The 20,130-nt window shown below is 35.9% G+C and overlaps 1 protein-coding gene across 7 annotated transcripts in view; it reads left to right on the plus strand.

Moving 5' to 3' along the window:
• KLHL5 (kelch like family member 5) overlaps nt 1–20,130 on the plus strand; it is a 60,483-nt gene that overhangs the window by 35,355 nt on the left and 4,998 nt on the right. For all 7 annotated transcript variants that reach the window (XM_075499933.1, XM_075499934.1, XM_075499935.1 and 4 more), the window contains 7 exons: nt 287–423; nt 876–1,072; nt 8,685–8,897; nt 12,985–13,171; nt 14,068–14,292; nt 14,585–14,747; nt 18,692–18,904. In XM_075499933.1, the coding sequence (XP_075356048.1) occupies nt 287–423; nt 876–1,072; nt 8,685–8,897; nt 12,985–13,171; nt 14,068–14,292; nt 14,585–14,747; nt 18,692–18,904 (1,335 nt within the window). The remainder of the gene's footprint in view (nt 1–286; nt 424–875; nt 1,073–8,684; nt 8,898–12,984; nt 13,172–14,067; nt 14,293–14,584; nt 14,748–18,691; nt 18,905–20,130) is intronic.

Below are 20,130 nucleotides of genomic sequence, written 5' to 3' on the forward strand. Positions count from 1 at the left end.
ATGTTTTTTGTGGGTTGTTTCTGTGTTGGCTATTAAAAGTCATTGAGCTTTGAAAGGGTAATTTATTTACTTCAGCAGCAAATGTAGATTTCAGTAACAGTACTTCATTATTCATAGAGGGGAACTAGAGCATGGAGCAGTTTGTCAATTTTAAAATGTTTTTCTCAGTACAGTGTTTCTTCAAAGGGCAAAGTAATGAATCATAAATTAACAAACATCAGGTTGACCAAGTTTTTTTTTCTCTTCCTCTTTGTCTCTTTCCTTTTCTCCTGCACAATATAATCAGATTGGTTCTCTCCTCTGTTTCGGACTACTTTGCGGCAATGTTCACTAATGACGTAAGGGAAGCAAGACAGGAAGAAATCAAGATGGAAGGTGTGGAGCCAAATGCATTGTGGGCTCTGGTTCAATATGCATATACAGGTAATTAGAATGAAAATGGGAATTTCATCTAATGGATTGTCCTCCTGTGAACATTATATTCCATTACTAGATTTCAAATGCTCTTTAGAAATTATTATTCATGTTATTTAATTCCTTATAAGTAAATAAAAAGAAATCATCGTTGCCATTACCTGAGGCAACCTGGTAGGATATAGTTTCTCTGATAATACTATATTCAGTTAGTTAACAAATTATGTGAATATTTTAAATTTATCATGACTGACAAAAAAAGGAATCTTATTAGGATTCCCTTCCCTTACATCATTATAGGTACTAATTTTGAAAAGCTGGTTATCTATTGCTGAGGGTGATGTTTGCTAAGCCTTATATTCTGTCATATCACCTGTAAATAATTCTGTTGCCTCTGAGTTTTAGGGAATTTAACAAATGATAAGAGCAAACTAATGTGATCTCCTTTTTAATGTTACTAGGTCGCCTTGAATTAAAAGAAGATAACATTGAGTGCCTGTTGTCTACAGCTTGCCTTCTTCAGCTCTCTCAGGTTGTAGAAGCATGCTGTAAATTCCTAATGAAGCAGCTTCACCCGTCCAATTGCCTTGGAATCCGATCTTTTGCTGATGCACAGGGTTGCACTGACTTGCACAAGGTGGCTCACAATTATACTATGGTATGTTGTTATTTTAAGTATCATCGGCTTTATTTAGTAAGGAAAATACAGAATGTTTTACTGAATAAAATACTAATGTTTTTCCCCCAGAAAGCCTTGATCATTTTCCAAGCAAGAAAGCACATATGTTTCCATGATGAGAAATGACAAAATAACTATAAAGCTGCTGGTTTAGAGTTGGAAGGAAATAGGCAAGCATTAATGGTTCCCTGTAACAGTAATGGGATTGTGTGATATGCATTTAATAAAATGATTCAAAAGCTTGTTCTTATTTCTGTCAGTCAAAACCTACAAACTTAACATCATCTAGTCCAAAATAACACATGACTAAATGAAACTGTAGAATTCTTGTTTTGTAATGAGCTGGAGTAATCAGGTTCTAAGTTATACTTGGGGTATGAATGTCGGTATTCATCAATATAGATTCTGCATTATCCTTAATTTCTTAGTAATGGGATGTCGGGATGGCATCAAACAATTTAATCTTAGGCTAAGCAATACGTGACTAAATACAAATTTGCCAATTATATTTTCAGAGTTAATTTATAGAAAGACTGACCTGCCAACTTCATTAAACTTTGTCTTCTTAATAGTCATCCTTTTATTTTAATGTAAAATGTTCTTTTCCTTCTCACAAGCGTATTTTAGTAATGTTATCAGCAGAAGAAGGCAGGAGAATTATCTCTGAAGCAAGTCAGTTCATCTGTTCTTTGCAGTTTTGTGAGGCATTTTTCTCTCTTCTTGATGAAATGTCGCCTATGTAAGCTCTTGGGACCTGAATGAGAGCATGTAGATACTGCATAAGAGATGTGGGAATGAAGACAGTACTTAATTTGCTTGTGTGGCATGGCATTGCATTGCCGTTAAGCTATTGGTTTAGATCCAAGAGGTGTAATTTCTGTCTTGTAATTAGTATTAGAAATCCATGGCTTTTCCTCTTGCCACCTTAGTTTTTGCTGGTTTAAAAACTCCTTTTGGGTTTTTTTTTTTTTTAATTATTTCTTCTTGGCTTCAAATAACTTAGTTTAGTATGTATAACAGTTTAAAATATATCTCTTTTTTTTTTTTTATGATACAATGTTCTTCCTCAGTGAGTGGATCTCTGATGTATTTTAAAGCACTACGCACTGAAATTTACCAAAACAGGCCAATAAATAGTGTGCAGATTGTAACTTACATGTTTCTATTCTTGATCTTCATTATTGCTCAAACAAACACAAGGAGACTGCAATTAGGTAGACAGTCAGATGAAACAGCAAAGATAAATGTGGCTTATGTCTTTGAGGAATATTATTAGAATTAATGTTGAGTGAGACAGTGATATAAAAAGTAAGGAAAAAGAGACCCTTCCTCCTCTGACCTATTTATTCTTTTTCAGAATAAGCGTGTATTTTGGTCTGTGCTATTGTCATGTCCCTTAAGTGGACTGCCAAGATCAGAACAGTAATAAATGTTAGACTCGTGTTATCTTTAAAGATGAATGTTAGGAATTATAGTCTTAATATTTGGACTGGCCATTCATGGCTTGTGGCAGAAAGGGGCTGTGAACTTTCTAAAAGCCATTCCTTTACAGCTCCTATCTTTCTTTTGTTCAGACCACAGGAAAATAGTTGTATGCCTTTTGGCCGTTGTTTACTTCGGTAGCAAAATTGTTGCTTTTAAGGCTTTGACGTGGATGAAATTTAAATTAGGTGGATTTTAAAAAGCCATTTTCAAAACTAATTAGTTGTGCTAGATGGATTCTTCCCAAGGCCTCTTTTAATGTTGTTTAGTTCCAACAGAGACATGAAATTGAATTTTAGTAATAATGAGTAATAGAGAATCAGCTTCTTTAGTTTGAAATGAATGTTGCTATGGAAACTGCATAGAAATGTATAGTCCAATTGAACCTTCAATTAAAATAAATCCCCAAGTAATTTCATTTGTTTAAAAGCTGTTTGAAAAAAGAAAACGTTCAACAGTAGTAAGTGCTAGCCACTTGATGCTCTTTCCGTTAAGTAGTATTAGAGCGTAAGGGTTAAGCGCACCTGTAGTACCTGGAAATTCTGTTTGTTAAAACAATGAATTATTTTTATGCTGCAGTGGGCGGCACAGAACAATGGGGGATTATACTGAGTATAGTATATACTCCTGGCTTTTCCACGTAATTGTGGTTCTTTTAAAGCACTTGAAGTAGGAGGTAATGAATAATATAAATTAAAATTTAAGTATTTTATATACATTATTTTCTGTGGGTTTTTCTTTTCCTTTGACAGAAAAAAATCAGATTGCCACATAACTTTTTCTGCATTTAAACAGCTTCTCAGTTTTAAAGGTTTTTGACACATGCTATAATTTGATAATCACCTTACTTGCTTCATTAAAATAGTTCTTTACATGAAGACTAGAAATTCAGATTAAATGAGCATTTGGTTAAACAGAAGGACCAGTCAGTGAGTTATCCCAGTAGGCCTACCTCTCTTAATAGACCTGCTCTGTCTGAATAATATTCATTAGTGTCATTGGAAAGCATTAGCATGATTTTAATCTCATAATACAGTGCAATTAAAAAAAAAAATAAGAAGGATTTGAATGCTGCACTTCATATTAAAAATGTAGATGTATGTTATGCTAAAAGGACTTAAATGTTGCATTACTTTATTGCTTACTGCATTGACAGTTGATAAGTTGTTTTTTAAAGTTATCATCAAAACAGGTCAATTTTTGACATTGCGAACTAAAGCTTGAAAAATCCTCAGGATGCATTAAGTGAAACATGAAATACACTGAAGTGATCAGTAGTGGATTTAATGCTGTATAAAGAGCAACTCTGATTTTTATGCATCAGGGTTTTAAAATACAGTTGACAGAATCATGAGATATATCTGGGTAAAGGTATCCTTTGTACAAAGATTATCCTGTTTTGCTGTAGTTTCTATATAGTATTGGGGTCATACAACTATAAATTTAGGAATGGAATTTTATTAGGCTGGCCAGTAGTGTATCTGTTCACTTTAATTCATAAAGCCTTTTTGCACAAAATGCCTTCTGTGCATTTTTCTTGCTGTATTCACAAAGTCAAAAGAAACACCTCTTTTGTCATCTTGTTTGTTTGAAATAGTTGATAGTGTACCTTGAATGAAAACCAATAGCTCCTCTTCCACAAAAAAGTAAACCAAACGGAAGTTAATACTTTCAGATGAGGAGAAGCTAGCTTGTGTTATTTCCAGAACATGAAATATCTGTGGTGACTAGTGAGGTGTTCTTAGGTGAGTGTCAGTAGCTTCTTCAGTAGCCAGATTTTAACTTTCTTAATTACAGCCAAAAAAAGAAAAAGCAGACATTCTAAACATACGTGATAGTGCCTGAATCAGTCCCTGTGTAGATAGCTTTGTAATCTTTGTTGCTCAGCTTTCCATGCTTAAAGCAGAGTGAAAAGCCATGTTGATTTTCATCAGAAGTATCTGAGCAGTGATAATGTTACAAGATTCAGGTGAAGTTAATTTTGGAGTTTGCATGATTTCTGAGCACAGCCAATGGCTGTTTGTAAGAAAAAAAACTTGAAAGGATAGAGTAGTAGATTGAGGCCAAGCACAGAAGCTAGGAATTTTGCAGAAGAATAGATGTGGGGCACTTAGACTTGCTTTCTCCTGTAAGGCGGGAGTTGGGTAACAAAAAATCATTGCAATATGGAGTTTATGATTTGGGAGGCGGAATCAAAGAGGCATAATTTGTCTTTTTTCTTGCAACAGCTGGGACAGTTTGTTCTTTTGGTAGGGGGGAGCATGAGAAGCAGAGAAATTTCAGTATTTTTTTGTCCACAAAGGGCCAGACCCAAAGATTGTGTTAGTGCCTAAAACAAGGATTTTATATTCTTGCACCTGAAATTGCAGTCCAAAATATCCTGCTCAGTAATCATCTGACTTGGAAAATACTCATTCACTTCTTTCTACCTATGAAAACCCAAGATATTTCTGTCTTTCAAGTTCCCTAAGTTCTGCCTAGCACAATAGATCAGTACTGCCTTGGCAAGACTAAATAGGTTTCTGCATGCTGCCCAGCCTGTTTTGGAATCCAGAAACTATGCAGAGAGGAGTCAAGCTACAATAGTTGTACTCTAAACAAACCCTGGGCACACCAAAAGCATTAGGTTGGTTTATCGCTTAAACGCAGCAGTCAAAGCTGACTAAAAGTAAAGTAGCTGCTATCTGACATCTATCTGACTATTAATAGTTTACCAGGAGGTCAGATAGCTCCGTTCTTAGTTAATTCATACCTCGGTTGACCAACTGACTGAAGCAGCCAGTAGACAAAATTACATTCCCTGTTTGTTCTCATTCCAATCCTGTGAGTCAAGCACCTCTTGCTTTTTGGCTGCCCAGGTTCAGAGTTTAAACAGAGCCCTGTGGTTAGAGCTGCCTGTTGGGCCACCTCAGTGTACCATCCTTCTCAGTCTGCAGGTGTTCTTACGCTCTCTGAGGTTCTAATCTTCCTGACACAATGTAGAGGGAGACTAACCATCTCACTGGATACCACTGTGGGGATTAAGTACCACGTAGAAATAAGCATCGTGACGTCTTATCTTTTATGTGCTCCTAATATTTTTTTGCTCTGTATCGAGTCCAAGGCAGACCTGTGGTTAAGAATATCACTATTACTTGCTCTGCAGGTGCTGAAAGGTGAATTTAAGGTTGTTGTGTGAATGAGCAATGCACGGCATTGACCACGGGGACGGTATGTCCCTTTTTTAGCTAATACGTAAACCTCAGGCTACTCATTTGATAAAGTTTCCAAGCTCCTTGAGGAGCTAATTTTGGGGGTGGGAAACTCTTTTTTTTACTTTCAGGACCAGAAAGCAAGGAACTGAAACTGCAGACCGTTTGTTCTCTGAAATATCCTGTTCTTCCACAGAGAGTTCCCATAAGAAGAAGGAAAGAAAAGGCTAATGTGGAGGTTAAGAATGCTAGGAGATACACTGGCTCCTCCTTTTTGTCTTCAGAATCTCTGTCTGTAGAGGAAGAGGAATTGTCAGATTCTGATTATAAAAAAACCCAGACGTAGGCCAAAGAGTGGCTGTATTCCCAGTGGAATGCTTTGATACTATGCTCAAAAGGAGTCTCTGCTTTAAAAATAGAATGGGAGCGAGAGGAAGTTGAACTTGTTCCCATCAGAAAGCAATTGTCTGCAAGCAACAAGAAAGAAAATCAGGCTTTTTACACACAACAGCTGTTGAAGTGATGAAATCCAGTTGGAAAAAAGCTTTCCAAAGAGGATCCCTGACTGACTTATACAAGATCAGCTTGTCGTTGCCTTCAGAGACAAAGGAAACTTTCCATGCAGGTGCTTTCCCCTTCCTCTTCCTGTGATCCGGATAGACAATATGGAAAGTTTAAGGTAGTAAGTGTTGGCTTTTCTCTTTGTCAGTGCTCACTGCCTGTTTATTCAGCAAAACTGAAAGCACAGCTCCAGCTTGCATACTCTCTAGGACAGAGAATCAACAAAAAAACAGCGGTGGAAAAAATGAACTCAGTGGAATTTGAATTTCTGTGAACTGCATGTTTAAACTCTGGAAATAATTTTGATTGTTTTTCAGCTTCAATTTTACTCCCAAGCATTTGATATCAGAGTAAAATAAATAACAGTGCATGTGTGCTGCTACTGAATATTTCACTGTTTTTACTGTTTTTAATTCCTGTATTTGCTCGTTTTCTTAACTTTCATTTTGTAATACAGAGAGTTAAATGAATTAAAGAGGAAAAGACAGTTCTATCTCCCTTCTAATTTACTAGTTTTCCCTTGGAAGCACTACTTTTGTGTAGCCAATTGGATCTCTCTAGTAGGAAAGCTTTTGAGATATTAAATGTAAAATTTTCCTTTCCAAATTCTATCCAGGAATACAGTTATGTGCACAGATAACACTTTCAATTCTTTTCCTAATTTCAACTCCAGAGTTACCTGTGGAGTGGAGTCACTTTGATCTTTCCGCTTAGACATCTTGTAGCCATCTTAGGTATGTGTGGCTTTCATGTAAGGTGGACTGGTTTACTCCTTATTTAGTTTTTTCCTCTTTGCTCATCATTCTTTAATTAGTTCATATTTCTGGAGTACTGAAATATACCTTTGAAATTATTAGACTAAGCAATGAAAAGGAAGAAGTGTTACCTTTTTTGCTTTGTTGTCATGATGTCCTTTGCATATGCAATGCCAAACTGTACTGTATGTTTTTGTTGCCATTTTATATGCTAAATTTGTACCTGTTTTGCAGTGCAGTGCCTGCTTCTGCTCCCAAGTTTCTCCCGGTTTTTTGACCTAAAAATCCTATTTTTTTTCCAACACGTCTGTGCTTCTAATCCAGAGTTTTTTCATTAGTGTGTAATTCTTTCTTTTTAAATCATTAAACAAGATACTAAGTAAGGCTAATTTTGATATTAGGCCCGGTTAGACTTCCCTGTCTGTGGATCTAATGCACTTTATCCTCCCAGTGTTTTGGACATACATGTGATGGCAGAGCAAAACCAGCATCCCACTGGCTAGCTATCTAGCAATCAACAGTGCATTTACTAAATTGATTGTAATACTGTTTTATTGTTATGAAGTTACTCTCAGTTTGGAGTATGAGGTTAACTGGGTTTTGAGCTACCAAAATATAAGGACATGTTGTGATTCATAGACTGCTTTTACTTTTCTTTCCTTTGCTGCTTTGTGAAGGTGTATGGGGAAAGAGGATAGACATGATCTCACCCTTTTCTGTTACATTCAGGTTTCTCACTGTAAGTTCATAGTCCTGATTGTGTTTCTACATACTTTTCTGCTATTTCTGCCTAAGTTCATGAGAATCCTTACAGAATATTCTGCAAGTCCTAGTATTATGAAGTAATAGGATATCAATGTTGGAAATGTTACATACTGTGACTTTCCTATTTTGAAGTAAGGATTTGTTGCTGGAAATGACAGGATGAAAGTTAGAAAATTGAATCCTATCAAAGTAAATATTGTTAATAAAGCAAGGCGTGTCAATATTGTGGATTCTTTGTATGTTTTGCTCCCCAGTCAATCAGATCAGATTGTATAAAACTTACAAAATAGTAAAATAAACTTAAAATAATCCATTTAAAATAAACAATAAAATTGTTAGTGTTGTTTATTTCCTCTGAAAACTTAACACCATAGTTTAATCTAGCAGTAATGAAAACAGTTTGGTGTGCCCAGTAGTTGTAGCATGTTGTGCTCTTTGCTTGACAAAGCATCTTACGTTGTATTGTACATTGTCAACAGGAACAAACTGCACCTTTTATATTTTTAAACTATACTTCAGAAAGTATTCCTCCAATTTGCAGTGCCAAGATAGTAACCCCCACAACACATTGTTTGTTTCTGTCCATACGCTTTCCCCTCAGTTGTTTCAGCACATCTGTCTGTGGGACTGAGTGATAGAGTTGGGGAAATGATCAGGGGTCAAAATAACTCAGTACATTTTTGTTGTACTTTTTTTTTTTCCTCCCAGGTCAGTTCTCCATTGGTGTTACCTGGCACAACTGAGAGATGACGTAAAGAGGGGAAGATACAGTAGGAGTTCCATAAAATGTCTTCAAAGTATGATGTCGTCTGTATTAAAAATACTTTTCTTTTTCAGGAAAACTTCATGGAAGTAATTAGAAACCAGGAATTTCTATTATTGCCAGCCGCTGAAATTGCAAAGCTTTTAGCAAGTGATGACATGAATATTCCTAATGAAGAAACTATACTGAATGCACTACTTACATGGGTTCGACATGATTTGGAACAGAGAAGGAAAGACCTCAGTAAACTCCTGGCTTACATTAGACTGCCTCTGCTTGCTCCACAAGTAAATTGTTCAATTCCTCTCTAGTTTATACCATGGTTACAGTGGGCATAATGTCTACAGCATCGATATATTGATAGTGACAAATCATAAAAGCTTGAGGATTCTTAATGATTTGGATTCTTAGAGCTGCATATAAGGACTTAGCATGTTGTACAGGCATGATAGTTTGTGTCTGTTTGTGAACTGCAGCATATTCTGATCCTAACCTGAGATCAGTCAGGACACAAGAAGGGGTGGAGCTGCTAGGAAAAAATCACTTCTGTTCCCTAGAAAAATGCATATCAAGGATATGTTTGTCACTCACTAGAAGGTGTGCCCTTTTTAAATGTCTTCTTTATGGAACTTGCATAGTTTATTTGGATCATTGCATTTCCTTCATATAATTATAGCTATGCATGAGATTTAGGAAAACAATTTGAATAAATTATTTGGAGTTATTTTTATTCTATTAATTCTTGATAAACCATCTTTGGGTATTTTTTGTTCTTCCCAATCAATACTTTTTCTCCTTCTTGGACATTTACACACAATGTTGGAAGACTTGAGCTCAGTTTGTTTAAATAGTTGTGAATTACAGTTTTCCTAGTCCTGTAGGAATGATTAGTCTTGTTAGTGTCATGTGTAGCATTGTATTTGTTATAGCATGCATGTAAACTAGGTTTGACACACACACCCACACCCTTTTCTTCTCTTGTGCTAGCCTTCCTTGCTGGACCTTCATTAGTAATATTTAACACTTACTATACAGTCAAAGGATTTGCTTTACAGTTTTCAGTTTGTTCAGTGAGAATTATCTCTATTAAATGAAAAAAATAGGGGGTTTATGGAACCTGAATAATAAGTAGAATTCATTAACACAACAAAACTGAGTTCGATTTGTGCATAGTGATAAATCACATACACAACATTCTGTGTATTACCTCTAATCTGGTATCCTCTTGCTGGATAGTAAGATTCACTAGCAAGCATTTTAGTATTAATATTTCCATACTGATTATTATATAAGCAATGGCAGGATTTTCTCAGTTGTGGCCTTAACTTTGTAATTAACTTTTTCTAGAAACATAATACAGTGTAAGCCAGTTGACCTGGGGGAAATAATTTTGTTGAGCATTTAATTGATAACTAAGTAACCACTCCTGTGTTACTTAGTTATCAATTAATTCCTTTTACTTAATTGACTGTAATCGAAACATCTTTAGAAACTGAAAGTACAGAATTTATCCCAGAAATATGTACTGAAATGAAATATGTGCACTCAGTGACTGATTAGGAAAATAGCAGAATGAAACACAAAAGCAGTATCTTATTTCACTTACTTTATCTTTAATTTTTCATGTCTTCTCCAAATATATACTTATATTTCTAATACAATATTTTTCTGTTGCCTTTTTATTTATTACTTTCTTTAACAAATTAAAGTGTTACAGCTGTGATTTTAATATGGCAACAATTAGTGCATTGAGTAAATTGGTTTGAAGTGCCCAAAACAGTCTTAATGTTTCCAGAATCATGTTTTGCTTCATGATCACATGACATTAGGCAATCTGACAGCAAACATAACATAATGAAAAGGTTTCCAATTTTATGGTTGAAGGGTCAAAGCTATTTGAAAGAAATGAAATTAGAAAATTGAACGACTTGCTGAAATCAATAACGTTGCAAGCAGAGATGCAAAAAATATTAGATTCATAAGCTTTAAAAAAAAAAAAAAAACTTTGGGAAATACTGTGAAACTGTAGCACCGGAAGCAAAAAATCATAATGAATTGTCAGTTTTATTGGTTGTGGTTTTATGCATCTCTTTGTACATAGTATTCTGTCATCTCTTTGGTTAATGCAAGCAGTGTCCTAAATATTTGTAAGTCTCTTTTTGCTCTTACAAAGGCTAAAGATGAATATTTGTCAGCTTCTTAAGCTGCAAGGTGGCAAGTATTCCATCTCTGATAAATTAATGAAAAAGATGATTAAGCAATTTCTGAGTTACAAGATGGTTCAGCTTCCTTTTAGACAGAAATTCTTAGTACTTAAGTATCTGCACTACTTTTCATCTGGTTTCCAATGATTATAATTTCATGCTAACATGTCATTTGTAACTGCTCAGTTATAAATACTTTTAGTACAAGGAGCTATGTAAATAATAAACTTGGAAAAAATTGGCTTTCATTTAAGTAAGCCCATTCCAAGTTCTTTGACTGAAGAATATTTACAGAAAATTGTAATACAGTAGGTTTAGTTTCAAGAGCCTGCAGGTTTTTTGGGTACCAAAACAATCTTAGATTACATTTCTTTTTAACTGAGATGAAGTTGCTTTCAGAGATTGAGACTCTGTGCTATGAGAAAACTTCCTTAAAGATTGGGGGGATTAGAAACTGCAGAAGATGTAGGTTGCATCTTCTTGTTGCAAAACTCAGATATACACACAGGGTGTTGCTTTAAATATTAAATGCTGCTTGTCTATCAGAAAAATGTATTGGATGTCTGAACTGGTCACGTTGTGTACAAGCCTTAACTTTCATGCATGCAACTATGACAATGTCCGATTTAGGACATTTAGTAATTCACTGGTTTGTTTTGTTTTTTTTTTTTTTTTTTTAACCGTGTGCAATTTTATAGCATTGCATGCTGGCAGTTAAAAGGCGGCTTTTAGTTTACTATTTTATAATCACAAAGTGTCCCTGTGAAGTGATACAAGTGGTAAGTGGTCAAGAGAAGAAACAATGGGAAGTACTGAAAGTAAAGAATGAAAATTAAGTTCCCTCTGCTAATTTACATGAGAACATTTTGATTTGCTATTTTAAATAGAATCAGAACATTAGCCAATTAGAGAAATATTGCAAAAGTCAGGCTCAGTTTTCTGAAAGGTCACTGGTGAAGGGCTTTGAAAGTTTTGTGTTGGTTTTTTTTTTAATTTATTATTCTCTGTGTATCTTAATTATGTTTTCTGTCATAGTTTCTGTTGATTTGCCTGATACAGGGATGTTCAGGGTTAGCAGTCTGTACTTATCTGTATATCTTCTGGAACCATGGATGTCATATTTGCCACTTTGCAGTCCTAGGGCAGCTTTAAGCCAGGGATATGCACACCGTATTATGCACAACTATTTCATAATGAGTCCCTTTAGTACTCCTGATTACTAATTTCACAGCAATTTTGTACCTGTTATCGGTTGGCTGTCAGCAGCTCAACAATGACATCTTATTCTGGTTTGTGGACTTACATTTCTAATATTCACAAAGTGTTTGGATTTTGTGATGGCAGTTCAGAGGCATCTGCCTTTTTCTCATTGTTCTGACAACTGTCCAACTCCTAGTGGGGCATTTCACTTGCCTTTTTTTGTGTTACTCAGGCCATGTCTTGCAACTCAGAAAAATGCCAGTTGTCTAGACTTCTAATAATTACAGTTGGGATACTCAACCTACTAATAAATTTTTCCTGCAGTCTGGCAAACATGGAGTACAAAAGACTCCGGAATCTTTAAACTTAATAACTTTTATTAGTAGTCCTTATTTAACTTGAATTTTATTTGTCAGATTTAAAATTCAACACTTGTCAAATTTGCTTGCATCCTTGATCTTAAAATTTTTAACAAAGACTTGTATTAATTGATGTACTGTGATCTGGGTCACTGTCAGAGCGAGGAATAGAATATGTATTAAAATATTCAGCCTGTGCCTGAAGCAGCTTTTACAAACCTCTGGATTGGGTGGATTCAGGAGTAAGAGCATGAGGTTAAACTGACTTACATCCCAGAGCCTGATTCCATTTCCTTGAACATACCTGTAGTGGCACTGGAACATGAAGAGATTTTGTTTTCTTCCTTTGGCCCATTAAGCTTAAATCATCTGTTAAGATCAGATGGCCTTCCTCTTTTTTGTACTTAATGGCTTAGCTTAAAATGTGAATGTTTTGTTTATTACAAGTTTATCTTTACCCTAGTCTTTTTTTATATGACCATTTTGAAAATACACAGATTTAAAATCAGGCAGTGGAAGTCTTTAGATAAAATGTTTTCTTGTAATCTTGTTTTTATTCTTCATGTGGTTTATAGCAATACGGCTTCTTTCATTTTCTTTCTTTTTCACAGTTTCTGGCAGATATGGAAAATAATGCACTTTTTAGGGATGACATTGAATGTCAAAAACTCATTATGGAAGCAATGAAGTACCATCTGTTGCCAGAGAGACGACCAATGTTGCAAAGTCCTCGCACCAAACCTAGAAAATCTACAGTGGGCGTGTTGTTTGCAGTTGGAGGAATGGATGCAACAAAAGGTATTGGATTATATAATGATTAGTTGATGGGCTGTTTTGGTTCTTTTTAAAAGAAATGTTTGATAGATGTTTTTACAATGTGTTAGTTATAAAATTCAAAGATTCTGCAGTATAGAACATGAAACATCTTAAATGTACACTGTTTATTAGGTTAAAAATACCTATGTAGCTTTGATAATGCTCTAAACATTCTGGAAGCTAGACTTATGATTGATTTGAAATTATTAAGGGAATATCTGATTCCCAAGTTGTGAAATGTGGAACTGAATGAAAACTAATCTTTATTTACTTGAGTGAGAAGTAATTTGGAAAAGGAATAAAATGATAGGGCACAAAGGTGACCTCCACATGCGTTAAAAAAAAAAAACCAAAATATGCTTTTTGACTAATTTTTAAATGGTCTGTCGGAGCCACTTGGATTTTCTGATTTTATAGACACTTCCATACTGTTTAATGGTAGTTAGAAGGAATCTGGCAAGTTAGAAAAGTTATGGCAGAGAAAGTGTTTTCTTTCACTTGTTGTTTTAAAGGTAGCACTTTTTAGTACTTCATCACATAGCTTCAGATTTTTTTTCTAATATTACAAAACAGTTGATTTCAACATATAATTGTATTTCACAAGGGTTGTTTTATATTCCTAACATTTGTATTTCTAAAGGCTTGATTCTGCAAACCAGTTAGAAATCCTGCTTTTTGTCTTGAAAAGCACCGAGAAAGTCCTCCTTTATAATGGTGCAGTTAATTCCTGAGGAAGTCAAAAAAGACTACACATACAATTAAGAACATGCTGCAGGATGTCATGCTGTCTTGTGGGATCAGCATATTGCTGAAATAAAAACTATGCTAATAATTCAGCCTTTTTTTTTTTTTAATAACTTGCGTATGTTGTCATTCAGGAGCTACAAGCATTGAAAAGTATGAACTTCGTACCAACATGTGGACTCCTGTTGCAAACATGAATGGACGAAGATTACAGTTTGGAGTTGCAGTCTTAGATGATAAATTGTATGTTGTTGGTGGCAGAGATGGACTGAAAACATTGAATACCGTGGAGTGCTACAACCCTAGAACAAAAACTTGGAGTGTAATGCCACCTATGTCCACGCATCGTCATGGTCTTGGTATGTAGAGTTCTGTAAAGAATGAATGCATATTTTTAAAAGGTTATCTGTTTTAGGATTGGTCAAAAACCATTCAGAAATTAAGTTTAGAGGGGTGGAAACTTAGTTTTAACGCCAACTGCTTATTGAACATCTTTTCTCCTTCAGATTATATCCGGCATTGGCTGCCAAAAGGAAATTTCTTTTTATTTGGTTTTAAATATTTTGTGGTACACACTGGACTGTCACTAGGAAAATGTGATCTTTTTTGCCCTTATCCAGAAGCGATTGTCTTTCATATCTGTTTTTTTAGGAGTAGCTGTATTGGAAGGTCCCATGTATGCTGTAGGAGGACATGATGGCTGGAGCTACCTGAATACAGTAGAAAGATGGGATCCACAGGCTCGTCAGTGGAACTTTGTAGCTAGTATGTCAACTCCAAGGAGCACTGTTGGTGTAGCAATATTAAATGGAAAGTATGTGAAGGCAACTTCTGTTTTTTATCTCATTCTTTTAATGTAATTACAGGACCATCCTAAATTAATATTAATAATTTCTCTTGATAGATACCTGTTGATACATTAAGAACAAAGTTTCTTCATTCACAGAAAAGATACTGTATTGGGTCAAGCAAGCTTCCTCACAGCATCACAGTGCCCCTCAGTATCGCTTATGAGACACCGTTTCTATGGGCTAATAAGCAGTTACCATCTCCTTAATACAGAAGGGAGCAAATGGTTATTCTCTTTCACTGAAACTCCAGTGATATCCTCTTACTGTGATAGTCTGAACAATCAACTTCCAAAATTACTGTAAAGTCATGGAGGAGTACTAATGTTATATTGCATTAACTCAGAACAGTAAGCTCTGGCAGAATGAATCTAATATGGTATGGTATCTGAAACTTCTACAGCTGTTTTTCAGTGAAAATATGCCTAATTCCTAATAAAAAGCACATTCAGACAACTAGGTCATTTTATGTTGCAGTCACAGGAAATGGCTGGAAGTGACCTCAAGGAGTTCCCTAATCCATTGTGCTACCCCAAAGCTGAATCAATTATATCTAAAACAGTCATAGCCAGAGTGATCTTGTTCTCAACCTCCAGTGGTAAAGTTTCCGTAACTTCCCTAAGTAATCTGCTTAACTATTAATACATCTGTGAAGTTCTCCTCATGTCAAGCCTTAAATACCTTTTGCTGATTTATATTATTATTGTTTGTACTATCCAAAGTGAACATGGGAAATGCATCTTTTCTTTCCTATTTGCAACAACCTTTTGTATTTGAAGACACATGTCCCTTCAGTATTCTGTCATCAGGACTGAATAACTCCAGCTCCTTCAGTCTTTATTTGTAGGCCATGATTCCTAGACTTTGAGTGATCTTCATTGTTTTCCTTTGGACTAAGTGTAATTGTTTTATAGCATCCCAAAATACAAGTGGTACTTGAATCAAGCTATTACAAAAATAAAGATCAGTTGGAGTCACAGAATTGTAGAATAATTTGCATTGGAAGGGACCTCTGGAGTCATCTCATCCAACACCAACTCAAAGCAGGGCCAACCTTAAAGCTGGATCTGGTTTCAAAGTTAACTGAGGTAGCTCAGGTCATATCTGAGTTTTGAGTATCTCCAAGGATGGAGATTCAACAGCCTCTCTGGGCAACCTGTTCCAATGTTTGACCACCATTGTACTGAACATTTTTCTTCTAATATCCAATTGAATTTTTCCACGTTTGAACCTGTCTCTTGTTCTTCCTCCTTTTGCTGCATACCTCTGAGAATGATGTGTCTTCTATATAACCTCCCATTAGGTGGTTGAAGACAGCTGTAAGATGCCTCCTTAGCTGTCTCAGGAATTCTTCAGACTGCACAAAGGCAGCTCTCTCAGCCTTTCCTCATATGTCATGTGTTCTAGCTCCCTCATCATCTTAGTGACCATCAGCTGGACTTGCTCCAGTATGGCAAGATCTTTCTTGTACCGAGAGCCCAAAGCTGGACACAGTATCCAGAAGCAGTCTTATATGTACTGAATGAAGGGGATCAGGTGTCATTACTTCAAGGGCATACTGCTGACTTGTTGTCTGCCAGGACTTCCAAGTCTATTTTTGCTAAGCTGCCTCCTCTCCTGTCAGCTCCCAGCCTGTACTATTGCATGGGAATATGCCATCCCAGGTACAGGACTTTGCATTTGCCTTTGCGGAACTTCATAGACTACGGTCAGCCCATTTTTCCAGCCTGTCTAGGTCTCTCTGAATAGTAACCAAGCCCTCTAGCATATCAACAACTCCCCTTAATTTGATATTATCAGTGAATTTGCTAAGGCTAATTTCCATTACGTCTTTCAGATAATTAATGAAGACATTGAGCAGTATCAGCCACAGTATCAGCCTGGGAGGAACACCACTAGTAATGAGCTGCCAGCTGGACTTCATACTGCTGATCACAGTCCTCTGAGCCCAGTAGTCCTTCCAGTTTTCCACCAGCCTTGTAGTGGGCTTATCCAAACTACATTTTGCCAGGGTGGCCACAGGAATACCGTAGTAGACAAAGCTCACCTGATTTGCTGAGTAGTATTGTGGTTGTGGCAGAATATTTAGACTCTCTTGACCACAAATTTTCACTTCCTACTTACATGCTATCTGATGCATCTCCCTTGAGCTCTTTGAATATAGTAAGGTAGCAAAAAAGTTTTGGGTGTTTTTTTTTTTTTTTTGGTTAGGTTAGTCTCCTGCTAAATTAGTACAGCTGAAATGTACCTACAAAGGGTTCTGTAAGATGTGGAACAAGTCCAGGAATGAGTGGAAATGCTCACTGAGTGCAGGAAGGAGGGAAGAACTGAACAATCAGCAAGCAGAGTGCCTTGGGCTGCCTTGGAACTGCAGTCTCAGATGCCTAAGTTAGGTCTGAAGCTTCCTATATATTCAGCAGAGGGTCTCAGGTGTGGCAAAAAGCACCAGAATTAGAGCCTCACATTTCTCTATTATTATTGAACATGCCCTAGACTCTTAATATAGGCAGCAACACTAGATGCCTATAGCTAAAAAGCTTAAAAGTACATGCAGCATTTCAGCTGAGGGAGCAGTAACTTCTGCACTTTCTAGTAATACCTATCTGACCTATCTGTAACTTGATATATGTCAGATGATTTGCTCAAATCCTTCATATAGAGAAATTAATATATCTTTCTCCATGTCCAAAATGTGAGATCAGTGCATAAGTGATCAAAACTGTCATGTTTTGGGGGGAGGTAAGGTGGGGGCTTCACTTAAATGCTATGCTGCACAAAGGATTGATTTTTAGTCATAAACTTTCTGGAACTGCAACAGGATTTTTCAATATCCTTCAGTACATTCCTTACCTTAAACAAGTTGTGTTATTAAACATGGGAACTTCCATGGAAATGTATTTTTTTTAAAAGGGTATTAAAATTATTACTGAGAACTACTAGGTCAACTGTATTCACAAGATGTTTCTATTTAAGTTTTTTGGTCAGTATATTTAAAAAACCAAACAGTGTTTCCCAAACTGAGGACATCTTGAATAGTGCTTCATAGTAACTGTTGTAAATTCTTCACACTATCATCATATACAGTATCTAATGTTTATTTGATTATTTAACCATACTATAATGTTCCTTAGGCTATGAAAGGATTTCATTAATGATACTTCAGGTGATCACTCAAACTGGACTTCACTTCTGATGCGTTGCTTCCTTTTTAGAATGGCTACTCAGTTCCTACCTTTCCAAATAATAGTGCTGGGCATTTCTGCTTCTAAGCATAGATTGCTCATAAACTGTGCATAAACTCTTTATCAAGTTTGATTATTGGATTAGTTTTAAAGATTCATCAGTGATGTAGTGCTCCTAAAACCAATCTTTTCCTTCTAGCCTTTCCAAAAAGTTGAAATCCTTTCTTAATACCAAATGCTAGGAGCCTTTTTGTTAGAACTGAGCAAACTAGGCCACCTAGTGGGTGTGAGGGACTTACCATAGTGCTGTCATTCATAAACTAAAGCCCAGGTCCAGAAAAATACTGAAATGCCTAAGATGAGGCAGGGCAGAGTTGTTGCATACACTGAATTTGTCCCTCTGACCCTGCTAGAAATGGGCCTTTGTCTGTCAAGTCACATAAGTAATTTTGAAAATGTTAGCTATGTGCATAGATTGGAACATAAATGCTGTGTTAGAGGTATCAGTTTTCTATAAATTATTGTTGTTATGCGTTGATCATGACCATAGGAAAAGATTGGAGCAAAAATCTTATCTGAGTTTTCACAACAGAACATTCTATTGAAAGTTGAAAGTCTCCTTCTAAATTTTCCTTTTTAACAAACTTGAAAGTCATACATCACTGCAAACTTTGTCTTGTTCAGACTATTCATATTCATTTACTTTTTTTTATTTATTTACTTTGTAGGCTTTATGCAGTTGGTGGTCGAGATGGAAGTTCTTGTCTTAAGTCAGTAGAATGTTTTGATCCTCATACAAACAAATGGACTCTCTGTGCTCAGATGTCAAAAAGAAGAGGTGGTGTAGGTGTAACCACCTGGAATGGGTTCTTGTATGCAATAGGTGGTCACGATGCCCCAGCATCAAACTTAACATCCAGGCTGTCAGACTCCGTAGAAAGGTAATATCCTGATGAAGCCATATCCTGCTACTAATTCTAATAGTGCTAATCTATGGAGTGATTAGATATGGAGTGATCTATGGAGGCCTGTAAATAGAAATCCAATAAAATAGCCATGTTATTTTTAGCATGAGCAAAGGAAACTTACGTATAAAAACATACTGTGTAGTCATAATATGATTCAAAATGTTGCCAAGACAGATTATTTAAAGCGAATTCTCCCTAATGCACTTCGTCTAGAAAATTTTTTTTTCCTAACAATCTCATTGAATGAATTATGATTGATTACTGAGAACAACTTGGAATTGAATGCTTTTAAAAATGGAGCAGAACTTCTTTCACACAAGAAGTCTGTATCAGTTCATATTATAACTTTTAAAGGAGTTAACAGTCAGGGTTTGTGGATCCTTAAAGATCCTGTTCTTTCTTATATCCCCTGATGACACTGGGAAACTGGCATGTAATTAAGTCATTCCAAAGTTGGTATGTCTACAAATTGCAGAAGCACATGTGATCGATAAAATAATTAAAAATGACAGAAAATACTTCATAATACACTGTATTAAATCTTCCCTGGCATTTCAAGTATTTCTGAAATATGCTTTCATTCTCCCTGCTCCCGCCCCCCCAAGTTGTAAAACTTCTCTTCTTTCCTGTTATCTCCCAACAATTACAGTGATTCTTCATCACCCATCTTCTCTTACTAAATTTCTTTATGCTGGGAGATGTGATTCGCTGTCTACCAAAAAAAAGGAAAAACAAAAAAACCAAACCGAAAAACAAAAAAACCAAACCAACAAACAAAAAAAACCCCACACCACAAAACAGAGCTGTAGTTTTCAAACTTTCAGTCTCCTAACAGACCCCAAAATACAGTGTGGCCCATACCACTTAACATACGGAAGTTGCACTAAAAAGACCCCAGAAAGGTTTGCAGATACGAAGCTACATCTTAGCAAATACTACATTTTTAGAGGAATACAGATAATTAGAAGCCCAAGACAAAGCAATAGGTCCATGTATTTTTCTGCATCGATATTCTCTGAAACAAAGTTACAGAACACATGACTTCAATAAAGAGGAATCATGTTGTAATGTATTTTGTTCTCACTCTTTAAGTGACGTGAAATTGAGGACCATCAACTTCATGGAAATAGTTCCTTTAAAAAATTACCAGTTTCATAAAACCACACTAAGCTTCTGAGTATTTGTTTAGCAGTATATTT

This window comes from Mycteria americana, chromosome 4 (assembly GCF_035582795.1).
Source record: "Mycteria americana isolate JAX WOST 10 ecotype Jacksonville Zoo and Gardens chromosome 4, USCA_MyAme_1.0, whole genome shotgun sequence".
Lineage (NCBI taxonomy): Eukaryota > Metazoa > Chordata > Aves > Ciconiiformes > Ciconiidae > Mycteria > Mycteria americana.